The 26093-nt window shown below is 51.3% G+C and overlaps 1 protein-coding gene across 2 annotated transcripts in view; it reads right to left on the bottom strand.

Moving 5' to 3' along the window:
- GLIS1 (GLIS family zinc finger 1) overlaps positions 1–26087 on the bottom strand; it is a 213476-nt gene extending 187389 nt beyond the window's left edge. The window contains exons 1-2 of one of the 2 annotated variants that reach the window (XM_046663560.1): positions 26067–26087; positions 24762–25060 (exon numbers count right to left, since the gene is read on the bottom strand). In XM_046663560.1, coding sequence (XP_046519516.1) covers positions 24762–25020 — 259 coding nt within the window. In that variant the 5' untranslated portion in view covers positions 25021–25060; positions 26067–26087. Of the gene's footprint in view, positions 1–24761; positions 25061–25197; positions 25280–26066 lie in introns of those variants that run through there. The other variant, XM_046663561.1, reaches the window with a different exon arrangement.
- Between the last annotated feature and the right edge of the window lie 6 nt (positions 26088–26093).

Here is a 26093-nt window from a genome sequence, read left to right as displayed (position 1 = left end):
TCTGATTAGTCTTTAAAGGAGAGTCAAGGAGTTTACAGCCCTGCTTGATGTCAGACAGAAATCTACGCCCACCTTCAATGAACCCTCACACAGAAGCAGTTCCGACTCATCTCAGTGTCACCTGGTGCAGAGCAAGAACAGGGCATAGTGAATGTTGGCTGATGGGTGACTGGGAGATGGATGAGACTACCAAAGGGCGTTCATAAAAGGGCACGAAGATGGACGTGGGCTGGACGGTGAAAGAACAGTGGGTATCTGGATCGGCGAGAGGCTTATTGTTGGGGTGTGGGGGTGGCCAGATGTCGAGGCATGTGGAGCACCCAGAGATGTGCAGAAGGTTGGGAGAGCTGTACCTGGACAGAAGAACAGGGCAGTGGATGGGGAAGCACAAGGCGCAGAGACCTTTGTCCACGTCATAACTTTCCTGAGGACGCACGCTGCCCACACCTCTTCATTCAAGCCTAAAGGAGAGGGACCCCGACACTCAGCTCGGAGGAGGGCCTCCTTCTTCCTGAAGCTCCAAAGAGTCCCAGGTGCTGCCCTGTGCTCAGCCCAAATGCCATCCGTCTCCATCTCCGAGGGGCACTCCGAATTGTGCTCAGCCTGAGGGCGTCTCCATCGCTAGACTGTAAATGTAATCAACAGCCCCACAGCGTTCTACGTTTCACTCATAAGAGTTGTGCATGGCCGGTGCAAGCGGAGCCGTGTGATACGGCGGCCCTGGCCATACAATGTTTCAAGTCCTCTCGGACGATGCTTCATTCCATTTTAGCTTCACAACGAGCCTGCAAGACAGGCGGTCTTAGACAGAGGAAGAAACCGAGGCTCAAAGAGGTGAAGGGACCTGCCCAAGGTCATACAGTGAGAGGACCAGTCTGGCTGACCGTTGCTTCTACCTTCCTTCGAGACTCTGTATACTCCTCACGGGGATAGCACCACCGACTCCACAGGGAGGGTGAGTGACTCTAACAAGTTCGTCTACAAGCAAGTGCCTAGAATGGTTGTCTGCCTGCCCAGCCCCTGGGAAGGACTCCCGGAGCTCGTCCTGCAGGATCCCCTGACTGTCCCCAGGTGGCTGCGAAGCACCGACACGGAGTCTTGCACGCTCGTGCAAACGTGGTGCCCCCCTGCAGACCCCCAGCACATGTGGGCGCCAGGGCCAGGCCCCCTCCCACGCATGTGAATGTTCCTAAACAGAGTAATTAGAGTGGTGTTTAGGTAACTTTTACACAAGCCCCCTAATCAGAATCACATGTGGGATGGAGTCAGCGATGGTGGCCGAGCTGGAGGGGGCTGGTCAGTCTCCTCCCCCTGACACAACTGCCACCCCGTCTGCCATCCTTAAGCCCTGTTTCTCTGACTACACACACGCCGTACCTCCCACCCCAGGACTGAAACTACCCACACCCTATTACAAGTTGACAAGAAAACACTTGCGGGACCAGGGCCAAGCCACCCATCAGCAGCTCTGCAATCACAACATGACATACACAAAGCCAGACTCAGGATGGACCCTCAAGACCCTGAACTAGACCTGCCGTGTAAACCCGACAGGTGAGGACACTCAGAGGAAGGACCACGCTCACCCAAGGCCGCCCAAAGTGCTCAGCGATCTCTGCGCTCCTAGGATCCTCCCAGCACCCGGTCTGAGCAGTCCCGCCCCTGCTCCAAGAGCCCATGGCCTCCCCTTGCCTCTAGGATAAAGCTCGTGTTCCTCTGCCCGTCCCCGAGGCGGGCAGGGCACGGCAGGCTCTGGAGTCAGGCAAACCAAAGTTCAGAGCCCAGCTCTGTTCTCACGTCACTCGTCCGTAGGCAAGTGACTACCTCTCAGAGCCTTCGTTCCCTGTGTGTTAAATGCAGATCACAGTAGGGAAATGACCTATTTCATTAGCCCAATGGGAGGCATTTGGTTACATGCCTGGCCTGTAGTGTGGCCTTAATAAGTAGCAGTCATTCTAATCACGAACAAACACATTCCCAAAAGAGCACCAGCTGTGAAGCCAGAGAGCCATGTTTTTAGTCTCATCCCTCCTCTTATTTGCTGTGTGACCTCAAGCAAGTCACTTGGGGTCTCTTGGCCTCAGTTTTCCCATTCATTTCATGGGAAGACAGAAGCTGATGATCCCGAAAGGTCTTTGCTCACACGGCGGCCTGTGGGTCTGTGGGTCTGGCAGGTCTGGGAAAGCAGCAGGCACGTCCCCAGCTCCCTTCTCATCTTTAGTGGGGCATTCAAGGCCCAGCACAATCTGAGTCCAATCTTCCTTTCTAGTCTCATTCCTGTCACTATCAACCACATCTCTGCTCCTACAACACCAAATTCCTCCCCAGTGCCCAGCACACGGGCTCTCTCCCCACCAGGCCTCTGCACGGACAGTGTGCCCAGGGCAGTGCTTCTGCAGCTCTGCTGTGCACATGAATCACCTGGGAAGCTTGTTCAACAGCAGGCTCCCATACAGCAGTTCTGGGCTGGGGCTGAGATTCTGCCTCTCTAGGAGGCCCCTATGTGATGCTGGTGCGGCTGGTCTGCAAACTGCACTTTGAAGAGCCAGGCCCTAGAACACCCTCTCCCTGCCCACCACTGAGTGAGGGCCTCCTCCCCTTCACAGCCCAGCTCGAGCGAGCCCTCCGCAGAGAAGCCGGCACCCACAGCGGGGTTCACGAGGCCCCCACAGGTCACCTGTGTGTAAAACCGAGAATCACCCACCAGCGCTGCCCACAACATGCAGCATCCGAGTCCACGGCCACCCCCATGAGGGCAGGGCAATGTCTCGGGGCCAACATAGGACCTGCACAGAGGGAGGGTCAGTGAGCGTCCCCTAAATGAATAAGGCGGTGGGGCTGTTCTCAGACCTGCCCCCAGGGGCCAGCAGGCAGAGTGGCCCACAGAGGGCTGCCCTCCTCCCACCGTGCCCCCAGGACTCTGATTCTAGGCAGTCCGGGGGCAGGAAGAGCCACCACAGGCTACCACACAGATGCTTTTTTAACACACCGCCCCCGAAGCGGCACTTGCCAGACAAAGCAGGTGGCAGGAGCCTATGTGAATATGGACCCAGAAAGGCAGAAACAGAGAGAAGGAGGGAAAAAACACAAGGAGAAAGTGAGGCAGAGAGAAGCCTAGATAGAAAGACATGGAAAGCTCCAGAAGGAAAAAAAGAGAAAGTCAGAAATAGAGAGTGTAAAGAGAGACACTAAAAAGGAGGGAAACAGATGGCAGCAGAAAGAAGAGGTGGCCAAGTATAAAGAGACAGACAGAGCACCTGCTGAGAGCGAGAGAGGAGGAAGGGAGGGAGATGAGAGAAGAGACTTTTTTAAAAGAGGGGGAAAGGAGAGCCCCTAAGACTGCAGCTAACTCATCCTGCAATGCATCAGTCCTCAGGGCGGACGACAGCCTCCACAGAAGGATGGCCTGGTCGCCGGGGGGCCTCCGCCTCTTCATGCTGTGCCTGCCACCTACACCCCGGCTTCAGGGTGTGTGGCTGGATGGAGCAAGTGCTGAGGCCTCTTCCCCATTTCCCCCTCCCTTGTGAAGCCTCCCCCTCCCTGATTAAGTTACTAAATAAATAAATAAACTGGAAATAGCAATTTGGATTTTTTTTGGTCTAAAGACAAACAAGGTCCAAAACTAGCAGGAGACTGAGCTGAGCCTCAGAAAGCAGAGGCCCCACCCGAATTACCAGCAAGTCACTCCCCTTCTCCAGGTCTCAGCTTCCTCAGCTGCAACATCACAGGGAGCCTCACAAGAGTGTTGACAAGCTTCAATGAGTTACATCAACATGGGAACAGCACCTTATTCTAGCACACAGTAGGTGCTTCATAAATGGTCACTGCCTCTGAACTGCAGAATGGGTTACACAAATACCTTCCTTATTCTTTTTTTTCTTCTAAGGCCTTTCCCACCCTGTTTCTCCCCTGAGCTTCATGGGAGCCGGGCATGGATTATCACTCCACTTCACAGAGGAGAAAACAGGTTTCATGTGGCAGCCTCAGTGCTCAAGATAGCGTGGGAATTCAGGCCCACTCAGGCCCTCACCCTTTCCACTGTACGAGCTGCAGGCAGCATCAAAACGAAAGTCCACATGAGAATAACAAGAAATGCATTTTGTTCCTATAAAAGGTGACAAAGCTGGCCAAGTGGCCAAGTTTGCCCACTCTGCTTCAGGGGCCCAGGGTTCACAGGTGTGGATCCAGGGCACGGACTTACACACTGCTTGTCAAGCCATGTTGTGCTGGCGTCCCACATACAAAATAGAGGAAGATTGGCACAGATGTTAGCTCAGGGACAATCTTCCTCAAGCCAAAAAAAAGTGACCAAGCCTCTACTGACACTGTGCTGGGCTCCATGTAGAGATGGGCACAGAGGTGGAGGAAGCATGGCCCTGCCTCCCTGGGGACATGGACAAACAGTGTGACCACTGCTGAGATGGACAGGAGCAGAGGGAGGGCACTCCACCCAGCTGGCGTCAGGAGCCCCCTCTCCGCCAGCAGTGTTCTAGGCCCCAGTGAGGTCCTTGCTTCTCACGAGTTTTCCTTCTTGAGAGCGAAGGATAACAATGAACAAGAAAATATCAAGTAATCACAATTGCTCAGATGAAAATGCAAAGAGCAAAATAACACAAAGGAACTGGGTGCTCAGGGAAGGCCTCTCTGGGAGGGCCCACGATGCACAGCTGAGCTGGAAAAGCACAGCAGGCAGAGGGAAGAAGCAATGCAAAGGCCCTAAGGAGAGGCCAAGCTTACCGTGCTCCCAGAACAGAAAGGTCAGCGTGGTCCAAGTGCCGTGAAGGAGGCAGAGAGCGACAGAGCAGATGAGGATGGACATCACGTCAGCCTTGCAGGCCGGGGCAGGAGAACAGATATCGACAGAGGGCTTTACACAGAGAAGGTTGTGGTATAACTTACATTTTATATCATACGCCAGCTGTGGGTACAGAATGGACTATAGGGAGGGGAGGATGGCAGCAGGGAGACCAACGAGGTGACTCTTGCAACTACCAGGAGAGGTGCCGGGCGTGGCACGGACCAGGCAGCGAGGGGAGATGCAGAACTGAGCCCAGAGGTCAGCGGCCTAGAACTTGAGCCCTGCAGGTGTAGACACCAGCCAAGGGCAGCGAGAAGGGGCGCCCAGGGAGAAGCAGCAGTGGTCGCTGTGCTGAACGCCGCTGCAAGGTCACCTAGAGGGAGACGGACTTGATGGCTAGAGCTGGCCACATGGGGGCCACAGGGGCCTTGACAAGAGCAGACTGTGCACAGGGCCAGAGAGAGACTGGGAAGTGAGGGAGGAAGACTGCACTCTCCAAGGCCACTCCCTGAGGAAGGTTCCCGCTCTGCCGGGAGTGGAGACGTGGCGCAGGAGCAGGAGGGAGCGCAAGCCCAAGGAAGGAGGGGCGGCAGGCTCTGTAGCAGGTTTGGTCGCTGATGGGAACGACCCCAGAGAGGGTGAATTCACGCTGCAGGACAGGTGGCTGCAGAGGTGAAGTCTCTGAGGAAGTGAGAGAGGACAGGATGAGAAGAACAGGGGACGTGGCCTTGACAGAAGCGGCCGGTGAGGGGGATGGGGCAGGGCGGGCCATGGAGGCCCTCAAGTGGCAGTGCAGCCGGCAGCAGCCACCATGGGGCCCCTCCAGCACCCTGCCTGGACAGTTCGGTCTTAAACGGGGTCCGGCAGTGAGAAGAGCGGCCGTCTGGAAAGGTGATGCCAACGGACTCTCCGCTGGGTGAGGTGGGCAGCGTGGATGGGAGGGGCGCTGGGCATCGACCGGGGCAGGGTCAGCAGATGTGATGTGAGGAAAGCCCTCTGCGTGAAGGGTTGAGACCACACAGTCAACAAACGGAAAACAGGAGCCTAGGGAATAAGGGAAAAGATGGTTTAAAAATCTCCTCGGAGAGCTATGGTAACGTTTTGCATCCATACAGAGAGAGAATGCACAAAAAGGAACCATGAGAGACCCAGAAAGTGCTTTTGCAAACTAAAAATGGCTAAAATAAAAAATAAAATGGGACACAAAGTCAAGGAAATGCTCAGATCAGAAAGGCAAAGACAATAAGAAAATTAAAGGAGTAATACAGAAAGCAAATCGTACAACTAGTGGGATGTCCAGAAAAAGACAAGAGAGAAACGGTATGGAAAAAATTTCCAATAACTAATACATAAAAATGTTTAGAACCAAAGGGCACGAAATCTCCAGAAACAAAGGGCCCACCAAGCACCCAGTCCAATTAACGGAAAAAATCCACATCAAGGCCAATTGCTGGGAATTTTCAGAACACCAGGGATGGAGAGAATATCCAAAAAGCTTCTAGAAAAGAGATGGGGTGGGGTGGAGAGGTGGGCAGAAGCTGTGTGCAGTAGCAGGAATCAGTGTGGCACTGGACTTGTCCGCAGCAGTGACGGACTGGAAGACAGAGGAGACGCGGCCAAAGTTCTGAACAGGCTCAGCTCTGGAGCCAGACGGCCTGAGTCCAAATGCTGGCCCCGCCACTTACCAGCTGGGTGACCACGGCCAAGTCCCTTAACCTCACTGGATCTCAGTTTCCTCATCTGTGAAATGGGCATAATAACAGTCTCTACCACCGACTTCAATGGATTGTCGTGAGGATGAACGAACCCACGCAAAGCACTTAGAACTGTGCCTGGCACACAGTCACAAAACACTTACAGGTTAGTTCTTCTTATTACAATTCCCCAGGCAAACAATGGATCAGCAATGAGACACTTTTCAGACAAATATCCTCACTTACCTTTCTTACCAAGTCACTGGAGGATGTTCTCCAGCAAATTATAGGGTTAAGCCAAGAAAAAGGAAAATGCAATGCAAAGGACACCTGCCTTTCTTTTTGGGAGCTCAGCCTCTGAACACCCTTCTTCTACTGGAAAAGTAGTCACCTTATAAGGCAACCCCCAGCCCACCTCCACACACACAGAGGCTGCAACTGCAGAGCCCCTCACGCCCTCGGTCTTTTTCGCTCAGTTACCCCATCATGACCACATGGTACAACAGCAGACCCCAACCCCCTTCCCAACGCTTTCTCCATAGCATGCACCATCATTTAGTCAACTTTATATTTAACTTGTTTATTTGATCATTGTCTTCCCCCTCAGAATGGAACTTTCGTGAGTGCAGAAGTTTTTGCCTGTTTGCTTGTTTTCCCAGAGTCTCGAAGAGTGCTGAGCCCACAGCAGGTGCTCAATAAAAACATGCTGCATAAAGAAAATGGTGCTGTGGCAGCCTCCCCTGCCGCCCAAGCACAGGCACGTGGCCTAGGCTCTGCCTGTTAGAGGCATCCACCCAGGGGATGGCTCACATCCACCTGCACAGGCGAAAACAGCCAGCGACTGGGGCCAGCGGCTCTGCCCCACACCTCTGGCACCCACTGTTCCCACTGCACAGCCCTGTGGTGGATGTGGGGTAAGGTTCTTGGCTACATAGCTTCCGAGCCTGGTTCTCTAGCCTTAGCAGGAAATTCTAAGACCTGCCCAGCATCCTTTTAATAAAATCTCTTTTCCACTTAAATCAGCCAGAATACATGATACAGGTGTGAGCCAGGAAATGGGGAATCCTACACAGGAGAGTCTCAAAGAGAAGTCCCAGGAGGTCAGCTGGGCAGGAGAAGCACCTCCTACTTCTTTGGGGTGCAGGAGACATGAAACTAAGATACCCTGATGCATTTGAGCATTTAGGAAAGTATGGTTGACAAGCCTCTGACAAAAGTGATGGAATATTTAGGGGGAAAAAATGGTAATAGATACATAAATATAAAACTAAGCAAATGAAAAAAGAGGTCATAGTTAACTCCAGGAAAACAAAATGTTGTACTGCAAAGGAAATTTCCCCTGGTGCATAACTTAATTCAACATCCTGTTCCAGACGGAACCACTATGCTGAACAAGTGGACTCCAGAGGCGCCAGAGAAACCATTTTGATCATGGTCCCTTTGAAAACCCAATGTTCAGATTTATTCCCCTTCCCCACCCCAACCCTGGGAGGTCTCTGGAAGTTCCCTTAACTCTTTGGATCGTTCTTGGATCATAAAACATCTTCCAGACACTTTTAGTCCCAGGAACAGTCTCGGTTTAGTAATTAAGATGTCCCATCCAGATTAATAATCTCAACTCTGGGCCACATTTACAGTCAAGCTCCTCCCCGCCCCCAGCTCAGGCCTGCCTCAGGCTGGGGACCCTGGGCAGGGTGGAGGGACACTGTCTCCAGTCCCCCAACTCTGTCGACTGGAGTGGCAGGAAGGTACCACGGGAGCCCTCTGGACTCAGATGTTCAGTGCCCACTTCGGCGGGTTCCCAAGAGAGCTCCCCTGGTTGGCCGGACCCTCCCACCCTACTGCATCCCAAGGGACCCCTCCAGTCTCTCCCGCCTCTGCCTGGCAAGAAGCCCTCGTGGGCAGGGTGGGTGTGTCTGAAAAGACCTGCAGGCAGGTCCCTGCGAGCCCAACCCCGTGCCCCATCACAACGCAACAGCACAGCTGCCTCCCATCCCTCCGCCACAACCAGTTATCTCTCACGCCTCCAGCCTCAGGGGCTGTGCCCAGCTCTCGGAGTGGGCCTCGTAGAGCCCCTCACCTGAGCTGACACAGGGGAAGAAAACACCCCTGCTTTCTTAACACTCTCCAAAGAAATCCTCTCTTTGGTCTCTTCCACCTCAACCCTTTTACCCCCTCAAAGTGTATGCTGGCTAAGGAGCTCAAAACTCGTTTAGCTGAGGCACCTAGAGTCTTGCTTTAGAACGTACTCAAGTCCGGCTTTAGAAGGAAGCCACCAGTGCCGACTGTCGATACCTATTGTCTCAGGGCTCGGCCAGAACCAAGAGAGCAAAATGCCTACGGTGGCATCGTGTTACACACGGCCCACCTGAGCGCTGGCTTAACCAAAGAACTGTGCTGCAGCCAGAGCAGGAGGAGGGAGGGGAGGGCGGGGCACGGGGGCTAGAACCCGGGTGGAGGTGGGGCTTTAAGAGAACAAAACCCTCCTCTACCACAAGAAGCCAGTAGACAGTGACACAACTGATGCAGAAGGAGCAGCGTGAGTCGTACTCAGAGGCCGCCCAGCGCGGTGGCTACGACTTCACCACTCACCGTTGTGCAACCTTGGACAAGGCACTTTCCTCCTCTGGGTCTGCTTCTTCATCTGCAACTTGGGGCTAACGACAGTAACTCCTTCACAGGGTCGTTGGGAGAATTACACGAATTGTGTTTGCAACACGCACAGAGCATGACTGAACTACGGTCATAAGCACCATGTTTAGCTATTATTGCTGTTATTGTTGTAACTGAGACACAGGGAAGAAAATACCAGAAAAAGACAACTAAATGAGCTGAAGGAGGGCCACGGTGTTGCACAAGCCCAGGGAGCACCATCTACACAGATGGGGGCAGGTGGTGCCCCCTGGAGGTGGGCATCCCAGTGGCCCGGTAGAAGGCAGCTGCCTCTCCGGAGTGTGACAGTGAAGGAAAGGGGACCGATTCTCTTGAAAGTCTCACCGTATTTGGTGATTTAAAAAACTAGCCTTAGTACTATTTTACTAAAAACAAAAATTTGTAGAATGTTAATAAAACAAGCTCCCCAAAACAGTGCTAGTAGCAAACAACAGGAGCTGGTGAATGAGAAGAAGAAAAGCAACAAAGAAAAATCTTGGAATATGACTATATAAGAAATTTTTAATTTTTGTTTCAAACTCTTCATAAAAAACTTGTTGAAATAGCAGACATAAAAATATTAGCAACAAATATCATGAGCAAAGCATTAACATTCTTAATTTAATTGAGCACTTTCAAATACGTAAAATTTCAAATTTTTACAGAAAATGTTCAGACTCCAACCTAAACAGCAACTCGCAAAAGAGGAGCTATGAACTGTGAATTGCCACACAGTACATGTCCGACTGCACTTGCAATCAAATAAATGTAAACCGAAATCACACCCAGACGCCATTTCCACTTTCAAATTAGGAGAGTACCGTGGAAACACCGCTGGAGATGCAGAGAAAGAGGCTACCTAAGACACAGCCTGGGTTGTAAAAGTTAGTGCCACCTCTGAACGCGCTATTTGGTAACGTGTGTCAAATGTTACTACCCTTTAGCCCAGTAATTTTCACTTCTGGGGATCCATGCTAAGAAAATAACCAGAGTTGTAAATAAAGATTACTGCACAAAGACAGCCACTGCAGCCTTATCTAGACTAGGGGAAAAGGTGAAAAATTCTAAGCATTGTACACATATCTGTTTGTGTGGGCATAAACTGTCTCTGAGAGGCCAGAGAGAAACACGGGCCTTCCTAGTGGCCTCCAGCAATGGGACCTGTAGCCAGGGGGAAAGAGGAAGAGAAAGAGTTTGCCTAAAAACCTCTTTTGGGTCTTCTGAATTTTGAACCATTTTAATGTATCGCCTATTGAAAATAATTTAACAAATTTAATAAAATGCAATATATTTTTCAATCTTTCCAAAGAATTTTAACAACATAGAAAAAGTTTGTTAGAATTTTTTAAGATTTTATTTTTCCTTTTTTTCCTCCCCAAAGCCCCCCAGTACATAGTTGTGTATTTTTAGTTGTGGATCCTTCTAGTTGTGGCATGGGGAATGTTGCCTCAGCATGGCTTGATGAGCGGTGCCATGTCCGCGCCCGGATTCCAACTGGCAAAACCCTGGGCCGCTGCAGCAGAGTTGGCAAACTTAACCACTGGGCCGCCGGGCCGGCCCCTATGTTAGAATTTTAAGTTCAAAAATAAGTACACAAGACTTTATAGTAACAATGATCTCGGGGCTGGCCCCATAGCCAAGTGGTTAAGTTTGCGCGCTCTGCTTCGGCGGCCCAGTGTTTCACTGGTTCAAATCCCGGGCACGGACATGGTACTGCTTGTCGAGCCATGCTAAGGCGGCGTCCCACGTGCCACAACTAGAAGGACCCACAACTAAAAATACACCACTATGTACAGGGGGCTTTGGGAGGAAAAGGAAAAATAAAATCTTTAAAAAAAAAGAACAATCTAATGATATAAAAAATATATTAATATACAGATAAACTTAGAAAAAAGACTGAAATGAAATATATGAAATGTAAATGGTGGTCATTGCTGGGGGTGAGATTATAAGCAAATATTTCCATCTTTATATGTTTCTGTAGTTTCCAAATTTTCTCCAATGTATGTTCTACTGACATGAGTGGAAAAAATAAAGATGATTAAATTAAATTCCCTTCAAAGAGTGGGCCACCTCCCAAAGAAGGATTAGGAGTAGGTGCAAGGGATCCGTGGGGAGTCAGGAGCCTAGTCCTGTCTAAGCGGCTGTGCAGGGGACCGGCAGGAGGCCCAGAACATGACTCCAGGGCAGAGATTCCGCCTGCATGAACCCTCCGCCTTTTCTGGGCGCTTCCCTGGGGAACCAGCAGAACCCGCCTGCCAGGGCCCAGCCACTTCAAGACCACCTCTCTGAGAAGCCTGCTCTGCTCTCATTCTCGTCAGTGCTGGCCTGCAAGCACTCAGAGAGCAAGACGGACCCGAGGACTCACGTCTGTGTCCCCAGCAGGAGCCGGGCCTGGTCACCAGCATGCTGCCCCACTTCCAAGCTGCTATGTCTCCCTGCCCACCCTCTCGACTGGACGCTGCCCAAGGCAAAGGCCGAGCCTGGGTTACCGACTTCTCCAGGGCCAGACACAGAGTCGAGCATATGACAGGGCTCCAGGAAATGTCTGCTGAAAAAATGAATAAATTAAAGAATGATATTCTAGACCAGCGCTGTCCAACTGAACTTTCTGTGGTGATGGAAATGTCCTCTATTTGCTCTGTCCAATATGGTAGCCACTAGCCACATGTGTCTCCTGAGGACTTGAAATGTGGCTAGTATGACTGAGGGACTGACTTTTTGTAATTCATTGTCATTAAATTTAAAGAGCCATAAGTTCTTGCATAAGAACACTTACATCACAGGGTAGTTACAAGATTACACAAGATGATCCACTGAAAACAAAAGACGAGCAGTGTCTTGCCATACTTGACCCATGATCCCTGCAGGGTACTGAAAATGGGGGCCCAACAGCCCCACAACCCCCACCTCCCTGGCCAGCATCACAGTGTGAATGTACTTCTCTCCGTGTCTCCCTAGCTACAGCTCCGCTGTATTCCGAGTGCAAGAGCAGCCAGAGCCACCGGGAGAGCGAGAAGGGAAGGGTGTGAAGTTGAGACAGGAGGAACCCCGAAGATTTTGCAAAAGGAAAGCTCTCGGCCTATACTGCCAGAGCCAAGGAGAGGGCGTATTCCCTCCAAGAGGACAGCTCTAGCAAGCAGGAAGTGGCAACAGGTGCAAGAAAAGGGCTGGCAAAGGCAGCCCCATCCCCAGGACTGAGTAACCTTTGTCCCGCAGCAGCAGAGTCCCGCAGAGGGCTGCTCCACACACCCGGTTCCCACCGGTCCTCAGAGGCCCAGCAGGCAGCCCTTTCCCACCGACCTCACTGATCCTCACACTAGCTGTGCAAGCAGAGCTGGCTAGCGAATACTTCCATTTTATAAGCTGGTAAACTAAGGCTCAGGGAGATGGTCCAAGGTCACAAGGCCTGCTCAGGACAGCAAGCCAAGCAGTAAGGTGGTAAAGCTGCAGAGGAGGTGGGGACCCTGCAAACCCTCGCCCGCCCGCTGTCTACCCACCCTCCAGACTGTGAACTCCATGCAGGTGAGGGCTCTGTCCGTTAGCCCATCACAGTGTCCCAGGGCCCAACCCAGTGCCTGGGCCACAGCAGCCATTCAAAACATACTGATGCACGAACCAGGCAACATCCACACCCAGGTGCAGCCCTTCCTGTTTTCAAGATGCTCTCCCACACTTCATCCCGTATGCTCCTGACAGTTGGCTGGGCAGGGACCACTCTCCCCATTTTACAAATGGGAAACTGAGGCTCAGAAATAGCCACTCTGAGTTGCTGTCCTGAAAATCTGCTTGGGGAAGTCCCCAGGAAACAGCATCTTGACTGGAGAGGGACAGATTAATTCTGCTGGGGTCCTGCGTTCACTCTCTCTGGCCCACACTCCCTCTGCAGGTCAGAGAAGTGCTTGTCACAGACCCCGCTCCAAGGAGCCCACATCTCGTTGGGGAGGAAAATGTGAAGCCAGGCGTCTATAACCCCTGACTGTTCAGTGAGAGAAAAGTGACAAAGTGCAGTCAGAAGACAAAGAAGGCTGGAGGTGGCAGTTTCTCGACCGCGATGAGTGGGTAAGACTGGACCCAAAGCAGCAGAGGTCCAGAGGACCTGAGGGGAGGCCCAGGGAGCTGGCAAGGTGTAAGACAGGACAGGTCGTGGAGCCAGGCAGGCCTGCAGCCACCACCTACTGCTCTAGGACACTGGGCAGGTCATTTAGCCTCTCTGGGCCTGTTTTTTCTCATCTGTATAACGAGAGTGACAATAGAAAGAATTAAGTGACTTCATGGGATAACTACGCTCAGCAGGGCTCAACAAACAGAAGCCACTAGAGCATGCAGAGCCCACAAGGCTGGGGCAGCAGGGAGCAGGACAGCAACAGCATCCTAACTTTGGGAGGTAGAATCAAGGATGTTAGAGTCGGAAGGCAACTCCAACCCAATAAACCAGGGAGCACAGAGCCTCCTGACCAGCGCTGCAAACGCTGCACCCTCCTGCTGGACACCAGAGCCACCACAGGCTCTGTACTGAACGGACTCCAGGGCCAGGACCTGTCAGAGAGCTGTGCTGAGGCAGGCCACACCCACCTCAGCCAGGGATGACAGCTCCTAGCCTTCCCTAGACCTCAGTGAAGCCAAGATGCCAGCCAACCAGATCTGTGTCCTCCAGCGCTGGGATCAGAGCCACAGTCTCTCTGACTCCAGCCCTTATTCTTTCAATTTCACCAAAAAAAGAAAAAAAAAAACCCAGAGTAAGAGGATAGCGTATGGAGGGGTCGAGGAGAAACAACATCAGACAAAGTCTGGCCTGGGCACCTAGTCCCAGCTCTGGCACTCAGTAGGACCAATAACAGCAGCTCACTTTGTTACAGACCTACTGTGTGCTAGCCCCTGAGCTAGGCGCTTGACAGACATCTCATCTTAAGCCCCATATCAACCCTTTGAGATAGGAATGAGCTCTACTTTACAAATGAGGAAAACAGGCTCAGAGTCCAGTGAACTTGCCCAAGCTCCAACCAGTGGTATAGTCATGATCTGAACCCAGTTGTGACTCCAAAAGCCATCTGGCCACCTTTACACAAGTAACATGGCCTCTCTGAACCTTAGTCTTCCCATGTGTTCAAAGGGGGATTGAATGAATAACAATGATTTGGGAAGAGCCTTCCCCTTTACAAAGCTCAAACCACAATGGTGTCCAGAGTGGGGACAGGAGGCCAACAGAATCCCCCCTGGGCTCTGCCTAAGCCTGTCCTGAAGTGGGGATCTGGGGTGTGTACCTCAGTCTCCACCCAGCAGGGCTGCCCAGAGCTGCCATCGTCCGGCTCCTGGCTCTCAGTTCCAATACCTGGCCCAAGGTTCTTCATCTTAGAGAAATCTGGGTCAGAAGTAGTGCAACCACCAAAATCTGCTCTTTAAACCACAGATGAGATGCATTTTCCAGCACCTGGCACTCTGCCTAGAAGGGAAGGCAGGTGTGTGGCAGAGAGTGCCTAGGATGCTGGGTCACTCACTCGGGGACAGCCATCAGGCCCCTTGTCCTCCACCTGGCCCATGGTGTGGCAGCTCCAAAGGCTTGAAACCAACAAGGGTCTGTGATGGCTGAAGCCAACTCCTCCCAGAAGCGAAAGGAAAGGGAGGCCCAGAGAGGCAAGAAGACTTGCCCGTCACCTAGGAAGAGAAGGGCAGAGCTCGTGACGAAGAGCCCCAGGACGGTGTGGGGAACAGAACAGGCCTGTGTCTGCATGCGAGAACTCACTGCAGGTTTCCTGGAGTCCTACACGTGCTGAGAGCCCACCATGTGTCCAACCTTGCAGGAGAAGCAAGAACATAAAACTCGGCTCCTCCTTCACGGGACAGGCTCCTCGGGGCAGACACTGAGTTGCTGTTCATCCTCCACCTTCCTGGACACCAGTCTGAGCCAGGCCCTGTGCTGGGCACACGGGGTACGGGGATAGCGAGACTGTGCCCCCGTCCTCAAGCAACATAAGCAAATGGAAAATCACCAGTGTGGCCAGTGCTACAGCACAAGGAAGCATCAGGACTGTGGGCGCCAGAGCTCTGGCGTAACCTGGGCTACAGAGAAAGGGAGGCGGCACTTGAGCTGGCTCTTAAAGAATAAGTAGGAGTCAGTCTGGCGGAAAGGAAGGCTCTTCCAAGAGGTTCTGTTTACCAAACATTTACGTGGCAGCAATAACAATAATAATAATCATCTCAACATTTAGCATTTTACCATGTGCCAACCTCCGAATTCAAACACTTACACATGTATTAACTCACTTCATCCTCATAACAGCCTTTTGAGATCATTACTATTATTATCCCCATTTTACAGATAAGGATATTGAGGCCCAACGAGCTCAATAATTTGCCCAAGATCCCTAAGTTAGTACCCGGAGCCAGAACTGGAACCTAGTGGCCTCATTCCACGCCCACAGCCTCAATCAGCACCCCAGATGCTTCTCAGACATGTACTTTGTGCCGATCCTGGTCCGGGACACCAGGGTACAAAGATGAATATCCGAATACTAACTATTTATTTTCCAACTTGTTCCCAAAATAATTTAAGGAGGCGCAAAGATGAATAAAAAGAAGCTCCCAGTGTATAAGGACAGAAGGACAAGTAAAGAGAAAATTCCTGGCCTGAAGCCACGTAAAGAAAAGTCCGCTGCTGCTGAAGAACCAGCAGAGCAGGCGTCAGCAGGAGACCGAGTCGGGCAGGCCCTGATGCCAGAGCGCAGGGCTCGGATCTTTCCCATGGGCCGGCCGGCCGGCACTCTGCAAGCCAAGCTGTAATTTCAGGGGGGAGCTTTACAGCAGGTACCAAAGGCGAACCACGTCTCCACAGATGTGTGAGGGGCTGATAAAACACACATCTACTTAAAAGAACTCTTAAAATGAGTACTTCACCAGGGATCTTCTCCGTCAACAGATACTCAAAATAAAACTGCTCTCGTGTGGACGGGGGAAAGGCTTTCCGTACTTGTATTTAGGAAACCAATACCCCTGCTGTCAGGGATAGGAAGCAACAAAAAGGTCTTAAGCAAAGAGTCCTTAGGATTCAAGGTCTGGGATTTTTGCTCTCCACCCACCCTCAGCCCCACCTCTCTAAGCCCCTCGATCTGCTGGAGACCAACTGTCCGAAGGCCAAAGATGAGCCTACCCAGGCGAGCAGCCCCAGCGCAGAGAGATTCTCACAAAGAGCACTACGTAAGTACAAGTGACTGTTTGATCAATCATTGGCCTTGGCGTGGGATTTGGTCAGAATTAAAGCCATCTGGCGGGGGGGGGGGCGGGGGAGGAGACGAGCAGGCGGGAAAATGACCCGCCCCCTCCCCCAAAAAGCATTGTTAAAATAGAACGGGGGAAAAACAGTAAAGTCTCTCCTGTTATTTCAGCCTAAGCCACTTAATCCTTCAGCACATAAAGCAACTTATTTTATGACCTTCTCCCTTTAAAAAGTAAATCAGAAGACGCTGCTTGAATTCAGATCTCTCTGAAACGCGCTACTCGTCCCTCCCAGTGAAATATCCCATTTCATAAACCTTCCTCGAGACACTTGAAACTGCAGATCAGTAAATGCCTAGCTTTAGGCGTCTGACATTCCAGAGAATTAATATTTAAACTTATTATAGGGAAAAAGAATTGAGTTTGGTTGAAGCATGAAATATTTAATAGTGTCTCCAAATTAGAAACCCTATTTTGTTTCGCGCTGGAAATGCCAACGTTATTACCTGGGCTTTGCACTCAAATGAGATAAAATGTACAGGCCGTCTTGAGATTAAACACACAATTACGGCCGCTTTCTCCAGAGAGCAGGGGAGTGAGACAGGTTTGGGGAGTGGAAGCGATTGAGTTTCATTTTTACGATACACTTAAAATTATAACATCATTCTCTGCCTGGAGGCTTGGACCTGAGAGCGCTGAAGCTACTCAACCGCCGAAAACTGTGTCAAGAGCGGTGAATCCACGGATGCCTCTTCACAGGCAGCTGCCCCTTGGGAGGGGCCCGCTGCAGGGCAGACCCCGGAACTCCTCTGCTCGCTAGGACAAAAGTATTAAGTGGTTTGGGCTAAAAATTAAGCTCCAATTGACACAGTGGATCCTGGCAGCCTCTGCCGGCACGTGTAATTTATTTACAAGGTTGGAAAGTCGGCAAAATACATCATCAACTCTTATACAAACTTCTACTAGGTATTAAATACCCAAGCCTCAGAGAAGTAATTCATATAGTCCAGCAAAGTTCCAAAACAAACCCAATCTCCAGCCCTCCGGAGAGCTTAAAACAGCAAATGGGATCTGTGTTTTTAAAGTTGGGTTTACAATACTCCCTGGTTTCTTGCTAAAGCCTTATTTTTCCATCAAACCTGTTATTTAAAAACAAAAGCAACAACATCTAAAAGAGTAATCCGGTTGCTAAAAAGACACAAATAGGAAGAGGCTGGCCCACCCCACAACCAGGGCCATCCCATGCTTGGTCCGCCCCTCCCTTTCAGACCCGGCGTCAACATCCAAAGGCAGAGGCCTGGGGCACTGAAGACCCCTGCGATTTCAGCTTCCAAAGAAGTACAGTGCCTTGAGAATGTCCACACTCACATACATCCTCGTGAATGCATGCACCCTCATGCAACGCCACAGACACACCCAGCACTCAGACCTTCTCCTTCCACAGGGGGTCATTTGGTTCATTCATCACTTGACACGAAAGACCCATTTTCCACAGACAAACTCTCGAGTTCACTCTGATCCCTGGTGTATTCTCCCTCCAAGCCCTTCTTCATCCCACCAAGCGTTTAACAAGAAATAATTACCTAATAGCTGTCGAGCCACGGTGCCCAGGGCAGCACACATTCTACATACCAGGCTAGTGGGGATCACGAGGCGTTCTCTTCAAAGAGACGTCTTCAGAAGCAGTGGAAGGGAGGTGCAACCAGGGCCTGGGCCAGGAGTCTCCCCAAACTGCGGGCAAGGCTCAGACAGGAACTAGAACCTGCAGCAACCGGGGAGGGGGGGGTGCCTCTAAGAAGGGGTTGCTTCTAGGGGTCCCCTCCATAGCCTCAGAGAGTCCCTGCCTGGGGAGCCCACATCACAACCGGGAGCCACTGTCCCTCCCCTTTCTGCAGCAGGGTGGTGGCCAGAGTTACGCCTTAAAGGCACACGTCAGCCCAGCCCGGCCCCGTCAGCTGAGATTCAGAAAGGGCTGCTCCAGGGGGGCCGTCCAACCAGCCTGCGGACTTCCACTGCCTTCCCCCAGCTGGGGGCACACTACAGCCACAGTGACTCCTTGCTGCTGCTGGGATGTTAAAGGCTGTCCTTGAGAGCACTGTGTGCTAGGGGAAAAGTACCAGCTTTGCCGTCAGAGTTGGGTCCAATCCTAGGCCCTTCTACTTCCTACGTGCACAACCTTGGACAAATCACTTGACCTCTCCAAGCCTCAGCCCCCTATCTGTAGAACTAGAGTTCCGTTATGCTCCCATCACTCACAGGTCATTGGCATTATCAAATGCAATCACAGCTGCAAAGCACCTAGCCCAGCACACAGTAGGTGCTCAGTAAAGTTTAGCTGACCTCCCTCTTCCGGTTCCTTCTGTGTTCAGCTTCAGGAGTAAGAGTTCCAAGGGGAGGTCAAGCAACCTGGCCTGAGACCGAGGCAGCCTCTTTGCAGACCCGAGATCCTTCCCAGCCTTCCCAGCCCAGCTCACGTGGAATCTTGGAGCATCAGCACGGGAAGGGACTATGGATCATCCCATCGAACAGCTTCCCATTTTACAGATGGGGCAACGGAGACTCAGAGCCAAGGGCATGCTCCACAGGCACTGAGGCTGTTCAACGGCACATGTGTTTGCTCCAGACAGGCCCAAGTACAAGCACCAAATAAATTCAGGCCATACAGGAAATGCATTATTCAGTTCGCGGACTGAGGTCTCCTCTTCGTGCATCTGACTCAGATGCTGACTTAAAAACACAGCCCATAACGCTAACACAGCCGCCGCGACCGCCGGAAGCCTTCCAAAGGGACCAGCCTTGGAGTTTAGAGGAGGACGGGGGAAAGAAGAAAACAGATGCTTTAAGTGACTTTAAACTCTGAGCCCACTGGGTTAGGGCTGCCTTGTCTCCACCCCGACCCCTCCCAGGTCTCTGTCTTCTTTCAGTTTCTTATAAATAAGGCTTGAGCAGACCAAAGCAGCCACAAAACTGCCCCCTCCTTTTTTTTTTTTTTTTTTTTTTTTTGCTTTTCTTACTCAGTAACTCAGCGATCAGCCCGGACTTTGCTTCTAATGCTGAAAGCATTTTTTTTCATTGTAAACTATTAATTCGGGCAGTGACTGCTGATAAACAAGAAGTCCGTTTTTAAACTGCTAGAATCATTAGGACAGTGAAGGCGAGCAGCACAAATATTTCAGGAGTTTGCTCTTTCCTCCTGGCCCTGGTACTACAGCTGTGCTTTTTGCATAATGCAGTTGAATTTCTCAAAGCCCACTGGAAAGTTTGTTTCATTTCTTCTCCCCCTTGAACTGAATGTCTTTGTTTCTTTAAACACAAAAATAAACTACCCTCTCCCAAAGAAACAACACACTCTCTAAGTCCAAACTCATTGTAACTCCAATCTGTATTAGGAAAAAAATCAGCCAACCACACATTATAATTTAACTTTGAATATAATGGTATATATAAGGTGAGCTTGTGGAAATATCAGCACATCGGCTTCAAAACAGGGAATTCTTTTCAAAGAAAATTGCGAGGAGGAAGGGAAGTCATCCTCTCTAAGCAAACGCCACAGTTATCGAGGGTCGCCGGTCAACTTAGAAATAAAGTTGGCATTTATTTGTTTGTTGTTTTTTTCCCTAATCCTATCCAAAAAAGGACTGAAAACCCTATTCCAAACTTTAGTTTCTCTCCTTTTCCAGGATGCTGGCCAAACTCCACAAAATAAAACCGAAGAAAATGACAATAATTATGCAACATTCAGAACAAAGAACATAAGAATATATTTTTTTAAATGATTCATTGTGCACTTATGCCTGTAATGGGATTTTAACGCACTGTAAAAATAAGTGTGCTGGCTTACTTAGCTTCTCACGCAAATGTAACACAGGGAGATGAATAACTCAAAGATAGGGTGGGTTTTGGTTTTTTGAGAAGGAGTAGACGTGTGAAGGAAAACCACGGCTATAAAGAAACTTAAGTTTTTTCATCATAGACGGAGCAACACAGTCAACCAATATGAGTCCACGGCTAGGAGGCTGCTGGGACCTCAGCCCAGCTAAGCACGCGGCAGGTAAAGTACTCAGAAACAAGGCTGAATTAAGGCACCGTCTCATGTGATGGTCCCCTTTTGCACGCCAAGTCTCAGCAGCTTCTAGAGAGCTTGGGAGGCAGGATGGGAAGAGAAATCGGAGCCGCACAAGATTCTTAGGGAATCTTCGGGAATTATATTTCCGCTACATGTCCATAAAAGATTTGTTGGATGCATAACTCTTATGACTGTAGACGCAACATGTCCCTATCTTATTTGTATACCCACACACATAAATGTTTCTCTTTGTCTCACTGAGCCTGACATTTGGCCAGCAGGTTTTCCTCCCCCTTATTTGAAACCTCAAGCACTGAAAAAATTTGGATCTGATTATTTCCGGATCCCAGGACCAGCACTTTAAAATGGATGAAATGCAAGCAAATTGCCCACCAGAGCCGGAGGGGGTAAATGCTTTCCCAATAACTCATACCCTTCTATTAGGGCCGCACCAGCCCCTCCAAGGCCTCCCCGCAACATCACGGGGGCTTCTGATTCCGATGAAGAAACTCCACCAGGTAATACCACCAAAACCTTCACGCTCACTCTCGGCCACCACCAGCCCCTGACGCCCGTGCACACAATCCACAATGGCTTTCCTTTTTCGTTTTCATTTTTAAAGAAAAAAATATACATACTAGCTATTTATTTTTAAGTTACAAGATTGACTACCTTTTGGCATTTACAGCCATGTTTTGACGGCTGTTTCCTAAGGGCAGAGCCCACATTTGTTGTGATCACCTGCTTCCTTTTATTGCTAGGACACGTCCAGTCTCGGTGCACGGTGAAAAGGGCCCATTGAGTGGCTGGGAATTATCTGTTTTGCTGCAGGAGGAGCAACTCTGGACAAACGAAATCATCCGGTAAACTAAGAAGTTCCCTAACTATGGCATAGATACTAGTCACCAATTCCCAAAGATTCGAGACACAAGAAATACCAAAAGTAAAAATACATTAAATTCTCTGGGAACATTCGGGAGGCCGTCGTGGACGCCAGCTCTCAGCCGCCAACGCACACTGTAGAAGGTACAAATTGTGGAGCCAGAACTGAGTATTTGGAACAGAAAGCCTTGGAAACTGCCACTTACTGTCTGTAGCTTTGAGCACATCCTTAACCCGAAATGCCTTCATCTATAAAATGGAGTCACAGCAATAAGAACCACTATCTGCCCAGCACTTCACAGACCGCAGAGGTTACCCATAGGTTCCCTCGGAAAGCCCCCCCCACAGGCAGAGCTTAGCTGGCGGGAGGGCAGATGAGAGGATGTGTGGGAACACTCGCTGAAAACTGTGAAGCGCTGTGCACGGGGAACGCACGTCACGGGGCCATCGTCACAAAGCTGACCGCCTCCACAAAGCCCAGATGTTTACCTTCTCTCCTTGTCAGGGCTTCCAAAAGCAGAGTGTCGGGTGTTTAATAAGAAGAAAGAAAAATGCAGCATCTGGTAATTTGGCCTTTCCAGCTGTTTGGAATCTGGATAAACGGGACTCTGCCATAAACAGATCGTGATTCTTATTGTAAATGATGACAATGTTAGTCCATGACGTCGCACCATCCCCAGCGCCTCCTGACTCCAGATCTGGAAACACAGAGGACCCTAACCTTCATGGCCAAGCTGCTGGATTCAAGAGCGCGCTTCCTTCCTCCTTCCTCAGCGGAGGGTCTGTCCAAGGCGGAAGGCAGGTCAGCTGAAACCTGACCCGAGATCAAGCCATACTGTCTTCTCTCTGGTCACTGGGCAGCAGCGGCCACAAAAGACCTGAGCTCGGCTCCTCTCAGCTTCCCCCGGCTAGTGCCCCAGAGTTAGTGCTCTTCAAAGTCCACATTTTAAAAATCAAACCTTTCTCCCTCCTCGGCCTACCCACTTTATCTCAAGTATCACTGACCCTGGCCTGGTGCCCTGCATGAATTAACAAAAGTGACCCCTTCCACCTTTTTAGTTTATTAAGAATTCTTACAACTGTTGTTTCATTCGCCTTGGAAGGTAGGCATTACTACCTCTCATGCAAATGGAAAACTAGAAGTTGAGAACCTTAAACAAGCTTCAACAGTAATCCCCAACGTAACCAGGCGCCGGGGCGGCTCCTTCACACTCCGCCACTGATGTTCTCCCCAGTCTTTCAAAGTAAGTCTCACAGCCCATTTACAAACAAGGAAACAGAGGCTCAGAGAGTGAAATAACTTCCCCAAGGTTGCCCCACCACTCAGAGGCGGCAGGTCTTAGAATTTCCAGCAGAGTCAGTAAATATTTTTCAATTGGTATTTCTATCCGCTTCCAACAAGCCTGAGGCTTGGAGCTGGACACCCAACAAAAAAGGGTTATGTGGTCTGGGGAATATTCCGGTGGGAGCAGGGGTAGTAAGACGGTGCCGTTTCCTTGTGGCATTGTTAAGAGGGCTGCCGGAGCTTGGCTGGCAAGCTGGTTTTGTCTCAGGCCACCAGGTGGCTTGACTGTGAGGAAGATTTGCCTCGCGAGGCAGAGGCCAGGTCGGAAAGCTCCCCACGCCCAGGTCCGCGAGCAATGGGCTGGCCAGAGATGCTCACCCAGACCTTTACAGATGAGACACTTCCTCCATCCTCAGGCCTCAGTTTCCTCATCTTTCAAATGGGTCTGGTAAATCCTACCCCACCAGCCTCGCCCAGAGGCTGTGAAGAAAACTTCAGAAGCCTCTTACAGAAAGCTAAACCAGAATGACCCTCTTAGGGTACAAAGAAGAGGTTCTGCCTTCCATCCTTTTATCCCCCACCCCGGCCCTTTTCCAAATAAAATCCTGACTTAAAGATCTCATATTTTAGACATGGGGGGTGGATAAAAACAACTGCGGTTTAGGGGAATGGAAGCAGGAAGATCATACACAAAACATCCAGATGGAAGGTCTCTAACCACGGCTGGCAACAAAGGCCACATTTGGGAGAGCCATTCACTAGGTCCGCGGAGAACTCGAGCTTCAGATGACAGCTACAATTTTTTTAAATGCAAAATGTCGCAGGAGGGTATCTGTTTAAGGGAGGATTGTGTATGGAGGGGGCAAGCCAGGGAGCTCAGGGCAGCAAATATTACTTGCGTCCTGCTGCGCAGCACCCCTCTCTCCCTAGCAGGAGAGAGCCTCAATGTGCGTCCCAGCAATAATGCTCTAAAGGCAGTGTTTTTCCTATATCTATCCTTTGAAAAACTGATCGCTATCTCTTGGAAAAGAGACTGACATTTAAAACAACCAGACGAAAAATAGTTCTCTCCTATGAAGTCAGGGGTTTTCACTAAAAAGAAAAAAAAGCTATTTATGTTTATTTCATTTTACCAGCCCCTGAATTGGAAAGTTGGGTATTTTTTTTACCCAGAAGGAGCTTTCCTCTCTAAAAGCAGGCCACTCTACCTTTTCTAACTTTCTGGGGCTGATGCCTATAGAGCCATAAAACACAAACTGTTCTGTCTTCCTTGAGGATCATCCAGAAATTGAGCCAAAAGGTCCCAAATGCCAATATAATCAAACCCCAAAGACTTGGTTTCTCCCAGGAAAAGAAAGGGGGGGGGACCAGCACCTTAACAATTTCCCCAATTTCTGGTTAATTATCTGTCAGCATGAAACTTATAAATAATGGCTCAATAATAATTAACCATGATGAGAAGAACACGTTCATGAGAATCCAGGCATCATTGCTGACTTTGACCCATTAACCACAGGAGGCCTGCACCTCATCCCCACCAGCCCCGCGGGCAGAGGAAGGGGACTGCAAAGAAACTTTTGACCAAAGACGATGCTTCTGAAGCATTAAGTGTAGGAAAGCCATTTTTTTAAGTCAGGACTTGACTCAGGCTAGATTACAGATTCATAAAATTTTCCATCAGGAATCCAGAAATCATCAGCTATAATTAATTCCATACTTGACAGATGAGGAAACTGAGGTTCCAAGAGGGGAGGGGTGTCGCTCGCTGAAGGCCTCTGGTTTTTATTTAGGGATGGTGGAATACTCCAAAATAGGATGCCTCAGCGGGCTCAAAGACAGGGATACTTGAGTTGCTACTCACCCAAATTTATAATGAGATTTTGACAAGTTGCACACACTTTTATCAGAAACAGAAGCAAAACTATGTAATCTGAGCTTTCTATACACACATTTCCCCAAAATGGGTTTATTGAGTTTAAATTAGATGCTTCCTAAACTGGCATCATTTCCGAACGACAAGCGAGTCCCAAACAAGTTGAGAGAAAGTGATGAACTCCGGAGAAAATTCCATCAAGTTCTCCGGAGACTCCCACCAAAGGCGTGCAGCGGGGACGCCAGGCAGCCCGAACTCTCCACACCCGCGGCCAGGCACGCTGGCGGGGCCGGACTTACCCTTCCCGGCGGCGGCGGCCTTGGACGGACCATAGTCTCGCGGGCTCCGGGGCCGGAGAAGGTCGTGGGCGCGCGGCGGCGGCGCGGGCGGCCGGGGCAGCAGGTCGCGCGGGCCCCCGTCCCCGCAGCCGCCGCTGCTCACGGTGACCCTGAAGGCCATGTGCGCGCCAAGGCCCGCGGGCCCGCGGCCGGGGCCCGGAGCGCCGGGGGCCTCCTTCGGCCTCTTGTCCGAGTGCGCCTCGGCCACCTCGCAGTGCATGGCGCCGGGCGGGGCGCGCTGCTGGGGTCGCGCCGGGCTCCTGGGGAGGGGAGACAGCACAGGCGCGTTAGAATGAGGGGAGCGGCCCCCTTCGGGTCCCAGAGCCGAGGTTTGGGCAGGTCACCGCCCCTCAGTGTATTTCTCCTCTCTAAAATGGGTTAGCGCCACCACACTTACCCTAACCCGACAAACCCGCCGGATCCCGTGTAAAAGTCCCTTCTTGGGCGCACGAGTGGCTCGTACTTCCTCCCGTGGCGTGTTGAGGGCCCCGGCCACCGCCGCCGCAGCGCATTCCGCGAAGCCCCTGCACCCTCCCGCCCAAATCCGCCTCCACCGAGACCAGCCCTCTTTGGACGAATGGGGAAACTGAGGCCTGGAGAGGGGAGAGAGCCTGTGGGGCGTCATCCAGTGACACCGCGAGCGTGTGGCAACGAGGATTCCCAAGGCAGGGCTCTGGCAAAGCCGGGAAGACTGCAACGGGTGGGTCACCGGCTGTGCGCGGGGATGGCGGACTGCGCACTCACGGGTCGTGGGCGCAGACCCTCCAAGACTCACCCACGACCACCGAAACGGCCAAAATGGGAGTCCACGGATGGACGCTCACTCCCGCGACGCGAACCCATCACACGCACACCGAGTCACGCACACTCGCGAGCGCAGCAGAGAAAATGAGCCCATCGCGCGCACAAACCCGCACAAGGTCAGTAACGCCCGTGCACGCCCGCTCTCACGCACACCACACTCCCCTACAAGTGCACACTCGGGGACACGACGTGCCACACATACCACACTCTCATTCACCCGCTCAGACCCTCAGCAACACCATCAGTCGCACTGTCTCATACTCCACACGCGCGCGCCGCGTTCCCATCCCCAGAGCCTCGGCCCTTCCATCACCCCTCCTGGGTCGAGGGCCCGGGGCCCCCAGGCTCTCGTTTCCCCTCGGCGCTCCCCGCGCCATCCCAAAGCTCCCCGGGTTCGAGCGTCGCTGGGACGCCAGTCTCAGCTCTCGGCCCGGCGCCCGGGCGGGCCGCGCGCCCTCTCACCTCGCCGCGGCCGCCGCAGCTCCGGGG

The sequence above is a fragment of the Equus quagga genome, chromosome 5, assembly GCF_021613505.1.
Source record: "Equus quagga isolate Etosha38 chromosome 5, UCLA_HA_Equagga_1.0, whole genome shotgun sequence".
Taxonomy (NCBI): Eukaryota; Metazoa; Chordata; class Mammalia; order Perissodactyla; family Equidae; genus Equus; species Equus quagga.
This window is presented reverse-complemented; position numbering and strand designations above follow the sequence as displayed.